General features: G+C 45.6%; 1 protein-coding gene across 2 annotated transcripts in view; it reads right to left on the bottom strand.

The window, feature by feature from the left end:
* Nucleotides 1–41: 41 nt before the first annotated feature.
* svep1 (sushi, von Willebrand factor type A, EGF and pentraxin domain containing 1) overlaps nt 42–18,201 on the bottom strand; it is a 48,215-nt gene continuing 30,055 nt past the window's right edge. Inside the window, exons 21-50 of one of the 2 annotated variants that reach the window (XM_086058418.1) lie at nt 18,016–18,104; nt 17,854–17,950; nt 17,620–17,733; nt 17,159–17,272; nt 16,891–17,092; nt 16,291–16,448; nt 15,981–16,179; nt 15,524–15,699; nt 15,066–15,190; nt 14,736–14,865; nt 14,463–14,633; nt 14,130–14,303; nt 13,931–14,050; nt 13,575–13,751; nt 13,333–13,417; nt 12,990–13,181; nt 12,628–12,795; nt 10,882–11,554; nt 7,588–10,283; nt 6,350–6,584; nt 6,115–6,270; nt 4,549–4,612; nt 4,300–4,473; nt 3,878–4,054; nt 3,631–3,804; nt 2,409–2,579; nt 1,340–1,435; nt 592–687; nt 417–510; nt 42–304 (exon numbers count right to left, since the gene is read on the bottom strand). In XM_086058418.1, coding sequence (XP_085914544.1) covers nt 274–304; nt 417–510; nt 592–687; nt 1,340–1,435; nt 2,409–2,579; nt 3,631–3,804; nt 3,878–4,054; nt 4,300–4,473; nt 4,549–4,612; nt 6,115–6,270; nt 6,350–6,584; nt 7,588–10,283; nt 10,882–11,554; nt 12,628–12,795; nt 12,990–13,181; nt 13,333–13,417; nt 13,575–13,751; nt 13,931–14,050; nt 14,130–14,303; nt 14,463–14,633; nt 14,736–14,865; nt 15,066–15,190; nt 15,524–15,699; nt 15,981–16,179; nt 16,291–16,448; nt 16,891–17,092; nt 17,159–17,272; nt 17,620–17,733; nt 17,854–17,950; nt 18,016–18,104 — 7,328 coding nt within the window. In that variant the 3' untranslated portion in view covers nt 42–273. The remainder of the gene's footprint in view (nt 305–416; nt 511–591; nt 688–1,339; nt 1,436–2,408; nt 2,580–3,630; nt 3,805–3,877; nt 4,055–4,299; nt 4,474–4,548; nt 4,613–6,114; nt 6,271–6,349; nt 6,585–7,587; nt 10,284–10,881; nt 11,555–12,627; nt 12,796–12,989; nt 13,182–13,332; nt 13,418–13,574; nt 13,752–13,930; nt 14,051–14,129; nt 14,304–14,462; nt 14,634–14,735; nt 14,866–15,065; nt 15,191–15,523; nt 15,700–15,980; nt 16,180–16,290; nt 16,449–16,890; nt 17,093–17,158; nt 17,273–17,619; nt 17,734–17,853; nt 17,951–18,015; nt 18,105–18,201) is intronic. The other variant, XM_086058419.1, reaches the window with a different exon arrangement.

Here is an 18,201-nt window from a genome sequence, read left to right as displayed (position 1 = left end):
CTGTCATACTTTTTTGTCATCATGAATGCATAACACCCACCAAGTGTGTCAAAAGCATATAATTAACAGCCATTTATGCTTTAATTAAAAAAAAAAGTTAGTTTACATACACTGGGCAAACACATCCATCATTTTTACAAGTATATAGCAGCATATGGTCAATACTGTTTCTTTATATGAAAAAAATACAGCTTTATTTTACAAATTGTTTCTTGCGTTGCTTGAGATGGTTTGTGAGGGTGTCCCTTCCAAACGGGGGGTCGGGTGGAACTGTTAGAAGTGATAGTATCCTGACCTCCTTTTCCTTCAATGAGAAAGGCACATATTTGAGGATCTGACTGTGCTAGATCCATAAATGGAGTAACACAATACCTGGTTGAATCCAAACCAAATTTGTGTGAATCGAAAAGCTTTACCTGGAGCAGTTGTGTCCACTCCAACCTGGACTACAGTGACACCTGTTTGGCCTGATGCATCTGCCTCCATTCAGACAAGGTGATGAACACACGGCTGTCAACGCACACAAAATAAGTCAAAACGCGTGGCTCGAAAGCGTCAGGCGTCACCGACCTCCCGCTGACGATCGCTCACCACTGTGACAGCGGGTGCCCGTCCACCCGGTGGGACAGTCGCACTGGTAGGGAGCCACGCAGCGCCCTCCGTTCAAGCACGGCAGGATGCAGATGGCTGTTAAAAGATGGGAAATGCGTTGCCATTTAAGATGCCAGTATTTTTTCTCAGATCCCTTTCCATCTATTTTAACAAGCAATAAATTAATTCCCTAGTGAGGATAAGCGGTACAGATAATGGCCGGATGGATGTATTACGCTAAGTACTAGAAATTGCGTGCGAATGCTGAAAGCTGAATGCTTTTGGAGTGCAAATTGCAAAGTATTAATTGTAGTTGAAAGATAAATGAATAAAAAGAACACTTGAAACCGGGAGGCGTGAATTTTTGAAGCAAGTTGACATTTATATGGAAAAGTGTTATCTGAAAGTACCCTCCAATTCATTTAGATGGAAATGTGGAACTAATGATATCCAATGGAAAAAATGCCCCCCCCCCAAAAAAAACCCCAAAATCACTCAATAGCGCCACCTAGGCATGCAGTACCCTCCATTCATTCAAATGGAAAAGTGGATCTAATGATATCCAATTAAAAAATGCAAACAAAAAAAATCACCCATTGAAAATGAATGGGGAAAAAGTTGATATTTAACATTTAATTGTGCGAATACTGTAAGTAAGGTGGAATCAGCATTCCCACAAATAACATGTTTTGGTCTGATAAGTTAAGTAGTGGTCAGTGCCGTTCACTATTCTAAACCGTCTACTCACGCTCCTCGCAGAGCCGGCCCATCCAGCCCTCAGGGCATGCGCAGGTGTTGGGCCGTTGACACACACCTCCATTCTGGCAGGGCAGCCAACACACAGCTGGCGCACACGGACACACACACACACACACACACCAAGCCCAGGTAAGAATGCATGTGTGAACTATTGAACTCCACCTGTTTTTATACTTGAAGTTGAAAAACCTGCTGCCAAAGTTTTTTTCCCCATTTGTTAGTTTCACAACCTTTTGTAAATGAGCCATTGTTGCAAAACAGAAACTTCAAAGTCATGTTAACTGAAACTGAACTGTCAGGATGACGACCTTAAGCCTACTCCAACAATACAGTACAGTGAACCCTCGCCATATTGTGATTTTGTCACACACCTTCAGTAAAGCACCACGCAATAGTACATTTGATGTTGCTTACTGTAATGCAGATTAATTTGTTACTTGTGTTTGTTAAAAAAAAAATACATTGGAAGAGGAGCTTGAAAACACAATCACGTAAAATCGCAATTTATTTGCTGCTCCATGTTGCAGTTTTTATGTTTTATAATTACCCTAGCTATGCAAATGTTTTTACCCCGTCAATGGGGTTTCACATTATGTGTTAGCATAAAGCTAACAGACGTTCAACAAAATTACATGGTTTGTTTGAACATTTTTTGTTTGTTTGCAGTTTTACTGTCAACTTCAACTGGTGACAAATAAACCGACTGAAGCACTCTTTTGCATTGTCTCACCTTCCTTGACAGCGAAAGGATTACTTTAAAAAAGCCTTTTGATAAGTTAAAATGCATTAAAAGCGCGGAAAGAATGAAATCGGCAAAAAAGGTTTTTATAATCTCTCTATTTTGGATTTTCACCTATCGCAGGTGGGTCAGGATCATACCCTCGTGATAAACGAGGGTTCACTGTACATGCAGGTCAAAGAGACTAATAGAGGACAGAAACAGGCATCATGTAGGAAGAAAAAAAAAAGGGGGGGGGGGACAGACGTCGCCATAAAACCGGGCAGGAGTGGGCACCCCCCCCCCCTTTTTTTTTTCTTCCTGGTGTGGAGCTCTCTACCTCTGCACGTGGGAGGCGGCGTCCAGCTGCCGTTCTCCAAACACCGGCTCCTTCCGACGCCCTCCATGGCGTAGCCGCCAAAACACGAGTACACGGCCACGTCCCCGAACTGGAACACCGCCCCCCGCACCACCCCGTAGGCCACGTGGAGGGGGGGGCCACAGGAGACCCCTGTTCAACAGCCCAGATGCAACGACCCACCGGTTACTCACTACAGCGGAGACATGTTTTCTGAAGACCCATCTGTAGACATGCACTTTTTAAAATAAAAACACTATTACAATTTATTTTGCGGATGCCATTTTGAGCACCAATGGGAGTAAATTAGCTTGGAACCTAATTGGAAATTCAAACGATGATACGCCGCATGCACAAGGGAGAATACAAGCAAGCTGCCCGCACTTGAGCTAGATCACAGTGTTGCGGGACAATGGTTGCCATGGAAGCGGATAATTAGACAGTGACTGTGTTTGATGCAAACTCAATTGGTTGGGATCAAAGCATAGGTGAAAATCCGCAAAAAAAAGAGATAGGAGAGCATATGAAAAATAGTTGAAGCCCTTTTTAAATTTCCTTTGGGCAGGTGTAGCAAAAATCTACCATTTAAAAAAAGATGAGCCTCGCTCAGTTGTTTGACTTGTCACTTCATGAGTAAAAAAAACAACAACTTTTTTTTTAACGATAGGAGTCACTAAATTAAAGTCCTCATTTCACTTCAATATAGTTTTTTGCTTAAGTAATACTTTTATTGCGATGGCCAAACCGCGAGTATGCGGGGGTTCACTGTAGTTGCTTTGTTAATGTGCTTTCCTGATTGGTCGAGCTGGTAGTTAACAGCACAATCAAAATGAATACAAAACACAATTTTACCACGTAAATATATGATTTGTACCAGACTCCCTCTAGTGGAACAATATGTTCTATGCAGCCCCACTAGTTTAAATACGGTATTTTGATTAATATTGTGTTAAGCATCAAAATCCAGCAATTTTTTAATCAATATCAGAAGGCGGCCATTTTGCCACATAATGACATCACAGTTTCTCAGGTGTCAGGTAACAACCAATCACAGCTTAGCTTCAGAAAACGAGTGAGCTATTTGAGCCCTGAGCAACTGTGAAGTCATCTTCAGTCAACAGCAAGTGGCAAAATGGCCGCCCCCTGAGATGGATTTTGCTTCATAACTCACATTCCACAAATGTAATATTAACGTATTACGTACTTTCGCACACAGAGCTGACGGTGCTCCAGGTCTGGTCCGGCCTGCATGTGATGCTGCTGGCCCCTCTCACCTGCTGCCCTTTCGGGCAGTTCACCCGCACCGACTGACCCACGTAAAACTTGCGGGCCTCGGTCCTGCCGTCCTTCCAGCCCGGGGGAGTCGGGCAGATTTTGGCTACGTGTGGGGAAACGAATGAGAGATTAACGTCGGTAGTTGCAATTTCTCCATTGTCTGGCTGTTTTCTCACGTTGGCAAGTGGGGAAGGTGGAGCTCCAGGTGTTGCCCCCCATACAAATCACCAGGGCATCTCCCACCAGGCTGTATCCTTTGTCGCAGTTGAACTCCACAGCGCGGCCAGTAGTTAGGTTGTGTTCCTGAACTTTTCCGTGCAGCATCTGCTTGGGGCTTTGGCAGCCCTGCGTCACTGAAAAGACACAATCAGATCATCGTCATTGCCTGCTGTATTTTCGCATTTGCACCGTGGTACCAATGCCGGCAGATCCTGATTTTTTTAAGGCAATTTGGCAAACCAGGAATGAAAGATGTAATATTAGCCGCAGTTTAAAAAAAAAAAGTGATTTTTTTTTTTAGGGAAACCCACGTATCACTTAACACTTCGAGTTACTTAAGTGAATAGTGTATAAATGTGGCCCGGGTTTCGGTGGTTACCGTCACAGGAAGGCGCGGGCAGGCTCCATGTGCCGTTAGCCAGACAGACAAGCGTCGCCGGGCCAACCAGCTGCAGGCCGGCGTCGCACGTGTAGCTGGCATTGTGCAGGTGCGTTTCTCCCGTCGCCTGCACCGTTGCGTTCTTGACTGTCGGGGGAGGCCCGCAGGACTGTGCTAGGGAGACGACGCACGCCCGCATGAACAAAGCGTTGGGCGACACCACTTTGTCGCCTGTCTGAACAGACTTACCAAGACAAGCCGGTTGAGTGCCACTCCAAGTTCTGTCTGCCTGGCAGGTCTGGACGGAGTCGCCCTGTGGAAAATAAAATTAAAGCTATACAAAAAGCTGTTTGAGCATTTATTCGATATTCATCTTTAGGTCAATTTACTAGTATGTATAATTCAGCACATTAGTACAACTGCATGCTGCTAGTGAGGTAGAACTGTGCACTAGTAGTTGACATTGCATGCTACTAGTACCTGTGAAGTGTAAACTAGTATTTTATAATGTCACTCAGAGGGAATAGCTTGATTTCTTCCACAGTAACAATGGGCTTGTTTGAAATTTGAGACTTATGTCTTGCACATATTGGACTTGTCATGTCATAAAAATACATTTCATGGTAATAAAACGTCAGCCCTGCCTTTTATACAGTTCATGTTGCAAAAAGTCAGTGCGTCCTTGGTGGATCAATACTGCATAATGGCCTCACTTTCCCATCAAGGAAGTATCTTATCAGATCTCTCTGTGTGCTCAGCAGAACAATGAGAGTTGCAGGAAAATCACGTGACTTTCTGTAAATGGGTTCTTGGTTATTACATCCGTGTGGTGGACTAAGAGTGAAACTGCTCAGATGTTACAGAGGATGACGGATGCAGGAAAAAACTATTTTACGCAATTATAGAAACCGTCAATACTAAGCAACAATGCAGTATAACAGCACACAACTGAGTCACTTGCAATCAATATCGAGGCTTGAAATATTTGTTTTTTTCTTTGCATGTTAATCCCAAGGAACTGAAGCATGGGTTCTATTAAACAATAAAAATGTGACCGCATAATAAATGAATATTTTTTTTCCCCCCCAGAATCAATTGTTTTTCAATTCACATTATGTAAACCATCCAACTTTATTTTGTTGTCTAGAAGTAAAGCTAAATCGATTATTTAAAAAGTTTTATATTATTTATTTTTATAAATTTTATTATATATATATATATATATATATATATATATATATATATATATATATAAATTATTGTAATTTAAATTTAAAAAATAGTTAAACAATTATTACTTTATTTATTTGATCTATATGTAGCTACAAAATCATTTAAAGTACAAAACCCCTTATATTTATCTAATTACATGCAAAAAAATTAAGTAAAATACATCATACTCACCAGCGGTGCTGATTATTAAATGTATCAATGTGTGCGGATCGCTACAGACTTGTTTTGCTAGTCGAATCTAACTCATTCTAACCGACCAATCAGAAAAATCTGACGCTATTGTAGGCCAGCGAGCTCAAATGTGAAATCTGTTTGGTCAAAGAAACAGTCCCATTGCAAATATAGTTTAAGTAACATGGGGCAACATTTCTCATTTTGAAGGCCCCTCGGTGGACTTGATTGCCATGGCAACACAGAGGCTGAAATCTGATTGGACGACAATTTGATGGAACAAATATTTGAATTTAGGTTGTAAATGTAGGTCAGTGCTTCCGATAGCGTTTAGGCCACTGATTTTTAATCACATCTGAGAAGTTGAACAACTCAACTAATCTGAAATTGAATCTTGTGGTGAGCACAAACCTTGATTTCAAAGCCAGGCAGGCATGAGTACGTGACAAAGTCTCCATAGTTGTAGCTGTCCCCCTCACGAACACCGTTCACAAAAGGAGGGAGTTTATCACACACCACCGGCTCGCACGAAACTGACGCGATGCTCGGAGCCCAGCTTCCACCCAGCTTATGACACAGCAGAAAAACAGAAGAGATTTGGTCTCTCGTTGGAGCGACTTCCTGCTTTTATTTGCATGGTTCATACCTGACATTCAGCTAGCGCTGAGCCTTGCAGGTAGAACCCGGCGGCGCAGGAGAAGGTGACCGTGCTCCCGACAGGAGTGACCTCTTTCCCGGTGACCACCAGGTGAGGGATGGAGTGATTAGCAGGGAGACCACAAGGGACGGGGCGGCAACGGATGCTGTGCTTGGACCAAGTGCCATCACTGAGGCAAGAGAGAGTCGCAGTTGGTGTTGCCAGCTCATAACCATCCTCACATCTAGAAGAAGAAAGTGAAAAATGGTTAGTTTACACATGAACACAGAGAACCCCCATACATCGTTGAGGATACATTCCAGACGCTACTCACGGGTTTGTCTAAATATGTTTTTGTTTGGGGGGGGCGAAACCAAAACCCTGCCTAACATAATAGTAGTGCTTCGGTGCCACCCAGTAGCATTAGTGCCTCGGAACTACGGTTGATGTGATGGAAGAAGCTCCTGTCTGGTGTTTTGCCGCCATCTTGTGGCATCTACAGGAAATTATGAACATTTTTGGCATCAGATTTTCACCATTTGCATTAGCTGCATCCTTACAGAATAACTCTACTGTAAAAACTCTTGAATATAATCACTGTAAACTGCTGAGTTTTGTTTGTATGTATTGCTGCTCCATGTGGGTTCAAATAGCAGTTGAGTGAATTTTTGCAATATCACTGTTAATTTCCTTTAGCCTTTCAATCATGTTAGCATTAAGCTACAGGAGTTATTAGACAAAATTATATCTTTAATTATTTTTTGTTTTACGAGTGGAAGTCAACCCAAAATGTTTCTTCACAATATTACATGTGCCCCATTAGTCTAAACACGGTATTCTGATGAATATTTGTGGAATAATTTAAATCCACCCGTTTTTATCTATCTCAGGGGGCAGCCATTTTGCCACATTTGCTCAGACCAATCACGAGTTGTTACCTGAGCTCTGAACAACTGTGATGTCATTTTCAGTCGACAGCAAGTGGCAAAATGGCCGCCCCCTGAGATGGCTTGAAACGGGTGGATCTTGTTGTCATTCATATTCCACAAAAGCAATACTAATCAGAATGTTGTGTTTAGACTAGTGGGGGCACACAGAACATATTATTGTAAAGAACATTTTCACTTGATTTCCCTTGTGCAAGGAGTAAAAATACATATTAAAAAATGTTTGGTCTGGAATGTATCCGCCACTGTACAGGCTCCTCATAAAATGCACTTTCAACTAATCCCTTGGCAACAGTTTACCTGTATGTGACGCGGTTTGGGAAGGTGTAAACCTCTCCTTCCACTTGAGAATGGGCAACAGCAGGAGGTTTTCCGCAATTCGCAGGCTCACAGCTGATCCTCGGCTCACCCCATCTGCCGTCTCTCCCACAGGAGAGGTGTGGGTACCCCCTTGGCTGGTAGCCGAGCCTGCACCTGTATATAACGGTGTCTGGGAAGGTGGCGCTGCCGCCCTGCAGTACAGTATTTGGGACTGTAGGCGGGGCGACAGTGCACCTCCCGCGGCCACACACAGGTACGCCGGGGCTCCACACCCCTCCCTTCTCGCACACGGCGTGAGCCGGACCGAGCAGCCTGTATCCGTCGTCGCACTGGAAGTGAACTTGGTCGCCGCAGGCGCGGTCGCGCCCCAGGACGGCCCCGAATTTCAAAAGTGGGAGGGCGCAGACGCAGGGTCGACACTGGGGCACGGTGCCTATCCAGAATCCTTGAGCTGAGCAGCGCAAGACGGGGTCGCCCACTACCACGTAACCTTCAAAGCAGACGTACTCCACGACGTCGTCGTGGTTGAAACTGGAGCCATTCAAAAAGCCGTGGCTTATGTCCTCGGGCGGATCGCAGCTGATAATATCACAGCGTGGCGCTGGTTTGTCCCAGAGTCCGTCAGACTGACAATGACGTGTCGGATCGCCATTGATAGCGTATCCCTCGTCACATTCATAATTCACCTCGCTGTTGATGCCGAACTCTGACCCCAATATTCGCCCATGAGGTATTGGAGTGGGCTTCTCGCAGTGGGCAGGTACGCAGGTAAGAGACTCGTGACTCCAGGTGCCATCAGCCTGACAAACACTGACTGACTTGCCTTTAATGATAAAACCAGGCTTACAACTGAGTTCAATCTCCTCATTATAGACAAAGTCTTTGCCTTTGAAAGTGATATCAGTGGGGAGTTTGGGAGGACCACATGACACCAACTCACAATGAGGTTTCTGTCCATTCCATTTTCCATCAGCCTGACAAGTAACACTACCACCACCCTTGAGGACGAACCCGGGATTACACTTATAGTGTAGGACTTCAGGGTGCACGAAGGCAGCACCTCCGTGAGCTGTGCCGTTAGCAACAGGCCCTGGGTCCCCACAGGAAACTGGACGACACACTGGGGCCTCATTGGTCCACAGTTGCCCCGATAAGCACTGCCTCACTGGCTCGCCCTCCAGCTCATATCCTTCCTCGCAGGTATACGTGACCATACTGCCTTGAGACGTGTCTGTTACGTTCACATGGCCATGCTCAGGGTTCGGGGGCGTCACACACTCGGCCGGGACACAGGAGGGTGCCGTTCCGTTCCAGCTTCCGTCTTCCTGACACGTCAACCACGTAGGGCTCGTGAGGTCGTAGCCTTTGTGACATCGGTACTCGATCGCTGTCCCGTGAAGGAAGCTCAGATCTTTCGGGGAGCCTCCCCCCAACTCCGCGGCCCTAACGTAGTCCCCGAAGTCGATGTGAGGAGGCAGGCCACAGTCGGAGGGCACGCAGACGGGGACGGCGCTCGACCAGCCAAACTCCTCGCATGTGAGGTGGTCCTGACCAATTAACTGGAAGCCAGGGAAACAGCTGTAGAATATGGTGACACCGAAGCCGTGATCCTGACCTTCCACGAAACCGTTTTCAATGGGCTGGGGAGGGGTGCAGGATATCTGCACGCAAACAGACGCTTCGGCACTCCATTCCCCACTTGCTAGGCACTTGAGAGTCTCCGGGCCTTGAAGGCGGTAACCGCGGCGGCAAGAGTAAGTAACACTGTGACCATACTGAAGTTTGGTGAAGGACACTTTTCCGTTGGCAATCTGTTTGGGAGGTGAGCATTCGATTGGGCGGCAAGAAGGCACGCCTCCAATCCAAAGTCCCTTCTCTCCGCATAGGACAGTCGCGTTCCCCACTAATTGATATCCAGTCTTACAACTGTACAGCGCCTTGCTGAGGTACATCAGACCTTGAACATCAACAATGCCATTGGAAATCTCCACAGGTTGAGGACATTCAACGGGAATACACTCTGGGTGTGGATTACTCCACTTCCCACTGGATAGGCAGGACACAGAGTCTTCTTTTCTCAACGTGAAGCCGTCCATGCATTTGTAGGCCACCACGGAGTTGAACGGAAAAGGCGGAGAAGGTGAGGAAGGCCCACCGAATGATACATCAGGAAGAGGCCCGCAAAGCACCTGCTTGCACACAGGAAATGTGCCATTCCACTCCTGGGAGGGCAAACAGCGGAGGATCTGCGGCCCCTCGAGGATGTAGCCGTCCTCACAGGATAATTCCACAGTTCCCGTTTCAAAGTCCAGGCCTTTCAAAACAAGATGGTTCTCCTCCAGCTGCGGCTCCGGACACTGCACGGGCGAGCATCGCGGACGCCTCGACTTGTCCCACCGGCCGTACTTGAGACAGGTCCAGACGGCATCACCTACGAGCTCGTAGCCCTCGTCGCAGAAGTACTCCACTTTCCGACCCACCTGGAAGTCCGAGCCCTTGGAGTGTCCGCGTGCAATTTTCGGAGGCGGGTCACAGGTTAAAAGCACGCAAGTGGGCGGGTCGTTGTCGGACCACTGGCGGTTGGCTTGGCAGACTCGCTCTGGACGACCCACCAGTCTGTAGCCGGCATTACAGGCGTAGATCACCTTGCTGTTAAAGGTGAATCGACCTCGGACCTTTTGAGGAGAAATCAGATCATCAGATGTATGATGTCATGCCAGGTAGGGTTAGTGTGCCAGTATTGTTCATGAAACTGTATGTGCCCTAACTCAATTAACTCATTCACTGCCATTGACATAAAAAATTCATTTGAACAATTTCTATTAGTTTAACATTTTTTCCACTTTTGTTAACAAGAGTATGAAAACCAAGGAAAAAAATTATTGTACATTTAGACCAGATATAAAATTTGTGATTAATCACGAGTTAACTATTGAAGTCATGCGATTAATTGGAATCGCCTGACGCCCTAATTTTTTAAGATTTTTTTTCTTTTTTCTCTTTGAAAAAAGATTATTAAAAATCAAGTCGTCAGGCGATTACATTTTGACTTCAATAGTTAACTCGTGATTAATCACAAATTGTATATCTGGTCTTAATGTACAATATTTTTTCCCTAGGTTTTCATACTCTTGCTAACAAAAGTGGAAAAAAAATGTAAACTAATAGAAATAGTTCAAATGAATTTTTGACGTCTATAGCCGTCAATGGCAGTGAATGAGTTAAAATTGGAAAACGCTATGTATGAAATCTGGTGTGTGCTCTGGGGCTAACCTGAATGTAGCCATTCTTGAGTGGCGGAGGTGAGGAGCAGGACACAGGAACGCAGGACGGTAAAACTCCGCCCCACTCTCCATTGGCTTTACAGGTCCGCCTCTTCTCCCCTCGGATCAGGAAGCCTTTATCGCAGCTGTATGCCACGACGGCTCCAAAATTATAGTCGCTTCCACTCACGTAGCCTCGATCGATGCTGTCTGGTTTGGAGCACCTCACGGGCACGCAGCTGATATCATATGGTTGAGGGTTCCACTCCCCTCCCAGAAGGCATCGCAGTGTTGCCGTGGTGTTGAGCACAAAGCCCTCCTCGCATTTGTAGCTAACTTCCGAGTCGCTCGTGTATTTAGGTTTGCTGAGTGAGTCCAAAATGGCGTGGGGGAGTTCTGGAGGGCGTAGGCAGAAGTTGGCAATGCAGCGAGGGGCCTCCTCTCCATCAGGGGGCGCCCACACGCCCTGAGCGTTGCACACCATCTTGGAGTTGTTGCCCGCCGTGTAGCCGTCGGTGCAATAATAATTGGCAGTGTCTCCAAAAAGCTGATGGCTCTCGTAAGGCTCGGCGTGGTCAATGGCTGGCGGGGGTCCGCAGGACCGAGGCACGCACTGAGCGGAGCTGTCGCTCCACTCGCCGCTTGGCAGGCACTCCCTGGTCTCGGAGCCAATCATAGTGTAGCTGTCAAGGAGACCGAGAAAGTGAAGAGGGCGTTACTTTGGAATTTGGCAAAGCCGACCCAAGCCTACATGGGGCTCTAAATTAAAATTGATTTTGGGGTCCTCTCGTTCTGTCAACTTTGAATTTCCCCTCGAGGATTTACAAAGAGTACAGTGTAATTGGTTTATAATTGCTTATACATGCCACTTCAACATAGTTCCTTGGCACCAAGATGATACAAGAAAGCGGCAAAGCACTATTTGGTTTAAAATGAAACACACCTCATTTCAACATAGTTCCTTGACATCAAGATGCCACAAGTTGGTGGCAAAGCACTTTTTTTTCAGAGTGAGGTAACTGGTGAAGGTGACAATAGTGTTAAGAATTAGGGGCGCACCGATCACAATTTTCTGGCCGATCACCGAACTCCGATCTTTTAAAAAGTCTGACCTGCCAATTCCGATTTTTCCGATCTCGATTTTTTCCATAACAAGCAGCATACACCTTCAGAGTTCTAATCTTATTTTATTGGAAAACATTGAACAATATCTGTGAAATAATACAAACGGGTTGTTTTAACTGCAAATTAAGAAGTTCTCTGAAATAAAAATGAAAAATTTATTAAACATCTCAGCAGAACAGGACAGTGGCTGACTTTTTCAGACCTCTGAGGAAGGAGATGAGATCGGTGGAAAAGATCGTTTTATATTTAAGGGATCGGCTGATCACCGATCTCCCAAAACTAAGGAAATCGGAACTGATAAATCGGCTGGCCGATCGATCGGTGCACCCCTATTAAGATTAACTAAATTAATAATAAAAAAATGTTGAATAATTAGCTCTAAAAAATGAGTAAAGTAAAACTCACTAATCATCAATCAAATACTATTTTAATTTCATACATTTCATGTTTTATGCTACTCTGCCTTTTCCCATGACTACTCCAGACTCTGCTAACTGTTAATCCCTCTTGGGGGCCCCTAATGGTTGCGGGGCCCTAAGCAGGTCCTTAATTCACTTAAGCCTTGGGCCGGCTGTGACTAAAGGTGTTGGCATGTTCAAATTTTATAGCAAAGCCGTGTAATAAAATTTACCCTTCCTTGCAGACATAGTGCACCTTATTCCCCAGTTCATAGTTCCCTCCTTGAGTCACAGCATCTCTCAGGGCTGGCGGGTCGCCACACAGGATGTTGACACAGCGGGGGTAGGGCCTGCTCCACTCCCCTGTATCTTCACAAACCACTCCCACGGGGCCCTGTGGTCTTTGCACAAACAAACACTTGCAATTACATCACTCGAGTTGTGACATCAAAGCTGATTTTGGGCCTGGATGGACAATGAGTGCGAACAGGAAATCCTGAACAATCATAAATGCTTTTGTGCATGAAGCATTGTTGGATCTTCTAAGAATTGATTCCTGCATGTTTTTAAATCTAATAGAAGCATTTGCCCATACCTGTACCCTTCCACACAGGTGTACGAGACGGTCGACTTGTACGTGTCTGTGGTGAGGGTGTAGTAAGCGTTCCGGACAATCGGGGGTCCGCCGCAGGACACTGGATGACAGACAGGTGGCGTCCCGCTCCACCTCATATTAGAAAGACACTGGAACTCGTAGGGGATTTGAGGAAGGAAACCTTTCATACAGCTGCAAGCAAAGTTGAGACATGCGTGTCAAAATTCGGAAATCCTGTCAAGACTATTTGTTCATAATGACTTTTGGTCATCATCCTTTTGTAATACAGTTAAGAATCACAAACCCAACACGCAACTGCAACGACATGTTTTTTTAAGGGTACCTGAAAGTCACCTTGCTTCCGTAGGTGAAGTTGTTTCCTTTCATGACGGAATTCTCTGGAACAGATGGCGTTGGGCAAGATTGGGCTGTTGTGCAAACACAGAGGAATGGTTAAAAAAACAATTGCAAACCCAATTCATCATTGAGCACCTGTTGCTGCGATATGCCAGTGCGTCCGCCATATTGGATATGGCAGAAGTGCCCGTAAACAAACATTAGCAAAACAGATATTCTGCTAGTCACCTCTGCAGTACGGAACGGGCTCGTCCCAGCTTCCTGTCTCCAGGCACTGCAGTTGAGCCGCTCCGATTAATTCGTAGCCATTCTCGCAGTGGAAAACCACTTTACTGCCCATCAGGAAGTTACTGCCATCTCTGTGGCCGAAATCGGGTTCTCCTGGTTGGTCGCACTTGACGGGCTCTGCTCAAACAACAAATAGATAATAGTATTGAAGTAAGAGTAAAAAGTCATTTTAAATGTTGTACTTTTTGTGAAACTACTATTCCTGAAGTACAGAAGTGGATAAGTGCTTCTACTTTTACCAGATTTAGTGAAGTACAGTGTACTGTACTTAAGTACAATGCCACCTCTGCCTTTACCTGTGCAGTTTTTGCCGTCGCCGCTGTACGGGTGGATACAGGTGCACGTGTAAGAGCCGTCAGTGTTCCGACAGCTCGCGTGACTGTCGCAGTCCGATCCCAGGGCGCACTCGTCCACATCTCAAATGCACACAAAGCATCACATAACACATACTGCACTTCCATCTTCGTGGATTCAACATAACGTGACGTGAAGTACCGAGACAAGCCGGTGGATTTCCTCCCCACTTGCCGCTGTTGGAGCAGTGCACCTTGGCGTCTCCCAGCAGGTAAAAGCCGTTGTTGCACTGGTAGACGACTGAGCCGCCGGCGTGGAAGTCGTCCCCTTGAAACTCGCCGTTGTCCAGGGGTCGGGGAGGCCCGCAGGATACCCCTGTTAATGAAAGAAAACATCACCCTCTGAAAAGATATCACTGAGAAAAAGCATCCCACAAATGCACATTCTTTGCCATTTCCTCACTATTTAAAAGTGACATAAATAGGTTTTGCAACAATAAATGACTTTTCACCAAGAAGCCAAACATTTATTTACGTTCACAGTTGGGAAGAGGGTGGCTCCACTCTGCTTTATTTTGGCACTGGAGAACTGGCTCCCCCACCAGGTAATAGCCGGGATTGCATGACAGCTGAACTTGGGTGCCAGGACTCACCTCCACCGTGGAGGCATGAAGGTGAGGCGCAGCATTCTCCAGCTGTGGGCAGTCTGCAAACAAACAATGATCAGGTCACACTGGTCGCAATTGCTTCATGATTGACCCGCGACCAATCTTGGGAGTAAGCCGGCATAGACTCCACGCACACTTACCAGCACAGAAAATGCTGCTGAGGTTCACTTTGACTCGGCCCAGACCTCCACTGAGAAAGTCCGGCCAGGCGAGAACGTTCCCTCTGTGAGGGACGTGGGAGTCGGGGCAGCTGCTCGCAAGGACCTTGATCTATAAAATAGCATAGCGCTTTAAGATCCTTAGCTCTCCGTGTGCTAAAACATAAGTTCTTAAAAAATAAATGCAAAAGTATTGTACTGTTAAATACAACTGAAGTGTACTGTACTTTAGGCAGTGACCACACTTTAAGACACATTTCTAGTTTATTTTTTTTGCCAACGAATAATAAAACAATGAGATTCCATACATACTTGCTGGGGTGTTAACACGCGATCCCAGATGTTGAGCTGGCTGATGGAGCCAACGAAGGATTCCACAGGGTTGAAGCCTTCACCTCTCTGGTCTTGGTCCTGACCCAATACCAGCGCCCCTCCACCTACAGGACCAGGGTCAAGCCTTAGCCGTTAACAAACATAGCAACAACAAAAAAAAAAAGAGAGAGTCTTCTACTCTACAGTAAGTCCTCTCATATTCATGGGTCCACATTTAATTTTTTGTGCCTTGCCGAAACCACCTACAATGCCACAAAATGGCACCAAAGCCATGTTGAAATAGGACAGTAGTAAAGTTGGCACAAGTATGTATGTTTGTATGTTTTGCAATTCGCAGCAGGGCTCAGTCTCTATCCGCACGAACAGAAAGGGTTTACTGTACTTGTACACTGCAATTGCAATCGCTGCATGTGATGTGATAGAGGATAGCACTACACCTGGGATACTGGTGCCGACTGACAGGCCTTTGCCTCCATCTGAGGGCTTGCCGTTGATGTAAATCCTCCAGTCACCATCCCAGCTCCTCCAAGACACCCCGATGTGGTACCAGCTGCCGGTGTTCACCGCCGGGCAGTCGGTAATTCGCTCCTTACCGTTCACATACAGCACCCACCTGTACGGACAAGGGCCCCCTTATGTATAATGTATCCTCTTTTGTTCTTGTGGGAAAAATTCATGCAAGCTGTCAGATTTATGTGATTACAAATCAAAATCATATTAGAGTTTTAAACCCCAAATCTAATGTAAGCATGAGTAATTGGTTCAGTATGTTTGTTTTATCAGCGGTCTCCATGTGTAGGTTTACACTTACTTTGAATACGACATAATAATAGACTCCAAGCTATGTCTCATGGACCCCAGTTTGAGAACCACTGTATTGTGTGTATTACTGACCCGTTGTAGTCTATGAGAAGAAAAGCGTTATCGCTGCCCTCCACAGCATACGAGATAGGCGTGCCATAATTTGTGGTGTCCGATGACCTCATCCAGAAGGTGCACGTGATCTCCGTAAGTGTCGGCATCACTCCATCCATCAACACGTAACCATGGATACCCGACACCTCAAAGTCCAGGTTGAAGGCGGAAGACATTTCTGGCAGGAAGGGAAAAAAAAAGGTTTTATTCAGAATGATAAAATATATATTTCAAATATTCCTCCTCTCGTGGGCAATTATTTTTTTTTGCATGATCTGTCCTATAGTACCTGTCTCACACCTGGTTCCGTTGAACCCAGGGAGGCAGCGACAGGTGTAGGACCCGAGACCATCCAGGCAGCTGGCCCCGTTCACACAGGGGTTGGGGTCACACTCGTCAATATCCACCTCGCAAAGTGGACCCGTGTAGCCTTCCACACACTCACACCTGCAAATTAAGAACATTTATGAGATACCTTCCCATATATAACTATGTCAGTCACTAGTGACTTACTGCTAGGTTCATTCAGCTTTGGTGTCAAATTTAAGGATGAAGCTAAAATGCACTAGAACCTTTTTAGAGACAGAGCAGAGAGTATTTGCTGTCAGTTTGTATGTGTAGGTTTATAATTACTGTGAACAACAATGCAAATTTTCCTTAACGTGTTGATGGTGCTTTGCATTATATGTTAGCATTAAGCTAATGGACAAAATGAAAACTGCTTAATGTTTCTGTGTTTGCATATTTTATGTTCTCTAACGCCACATTTCACAAAATTTTCAAGGACCTCTTCCTTTCAGTGACTCTTCCAGTCTCTCAGCATCTCTGCTGCAACCTCTGACTCTCAGTAAACAAACCAAATGAAATGGAACTGAATGTAGTAAATCACTTGAAATCATTCACGGCATCCAGACAGGAGGCGCCATTAAGACAGGGGGCGCTGCTGCATTCGTCGACGTTGACCTCGCAGCGGTCCCCCGAGAAACCAACGGCGCAGTTGCAAGCGAAACCGCCCGTCAAGTCCTCACACACGCCGCCGTTCTCGCACGGGTTGGAAAGACACTCGTTGATTTCCAGTTCACAGCGAGGCCCTGAGGAGATGCGCAGGCAAAGAATACAAAACTTGCGTTTTTGGAAAAACTGAAAATATTTCTAACCTGTGAAGCCGCTGGCACAGCTGCACGTGAATCTGTTGACCTCGTCCACACACACGCCTTCGTTTAGGCAAGGGGAAGAGAGACATTCATTCACCTCCGCCTCACATAAAGAGCCTGAAACAAATGGTGGGGGGAGTGTCAAGTTGAATTTGAATCGTGTTGAAGAGCTGGGTGATTCGTCCGTTTTCATCAAAGAAAGTCAACACTGCCAATTTAGTGACTTTTCCAACCCCTGTATTAAAAAAATAAAAATAACAGGCAGCATGAGTTGAATCATTATCACATAGTTTACCCGAGGACACTTATTTTCACATTGTCAATTAATTAGAGCTCATTGCTAAGGACGACGACTTGAGGGAAAAACATTTGAAGATTATATTTGAAGGCTGCATCACCCAGCCCTATTGCAGTGGTATATATATATATTTTTTTACTTTAGTAAAAATTTGAAGAATTCCTACCTAAAAATCCTGCCTTGCACTGACACTGGAATTCTCCCATGCCGTCCTTACACAGGCCTCCATTCTGGCATGGAGCCGAGTCACATTCATCGACGTCGACCTCACACTTGGCACCTGTTGGGGAGAGACTTCTTAATTCTGATGGCCTCGAGTAGTAGCTACACATCGTAGTTTTTTTTAGATTTTCTCCCCTGTAAGGGGTCCTGGTCTAAACGAGTCCACCTCTCAGTTTACCTGTGAATCCAGGCATGCACGTACAGACGTAGCCAGCTCCGACCTCTTCACACGTTCCCTTATTCTGACAGGGATTTAGGAAACACTCGTGGAAAACCTGCTGGAACAGAACGAGATGAAGCACAACTCACGGGATGAAGAAAAAAAAAACTTGTGGCGAACCTGGCTGCTGGCTTGGTAGTCATCGATGACCTCGACCTCTGGAGCGGCAGTCACACTCTCCTCTTTGGGAAGAAAGCTGGAGCCAAAACCTGAGAATAACACCAGGACAAACAAAAAAAATATTTGTGTAGTAATTACATGTGAATGTTGAAGAGAAGATGCTGAACTGAAATGAGAAATTAATTG

Source organism: Leptonotus elevatus, chromosome 17, assembly GCF_054856555.1.
Source record: "Leptonotus elevatus isolate MCC_2025b chromosome 17, RoL_Lele_1.0, whole genome shotgun sequence".
In the NCBI taxonomy this organism is placed as follows: Eukaryota; Metazoa; Chordata; class Actinopteri; order Syngnathiformes; family Syngnathidae; genus Leptonotus; species Leptonotus elevatus.
This window is presented reverse-complemented; position numbering and strand designations above follow the sequence as displayed.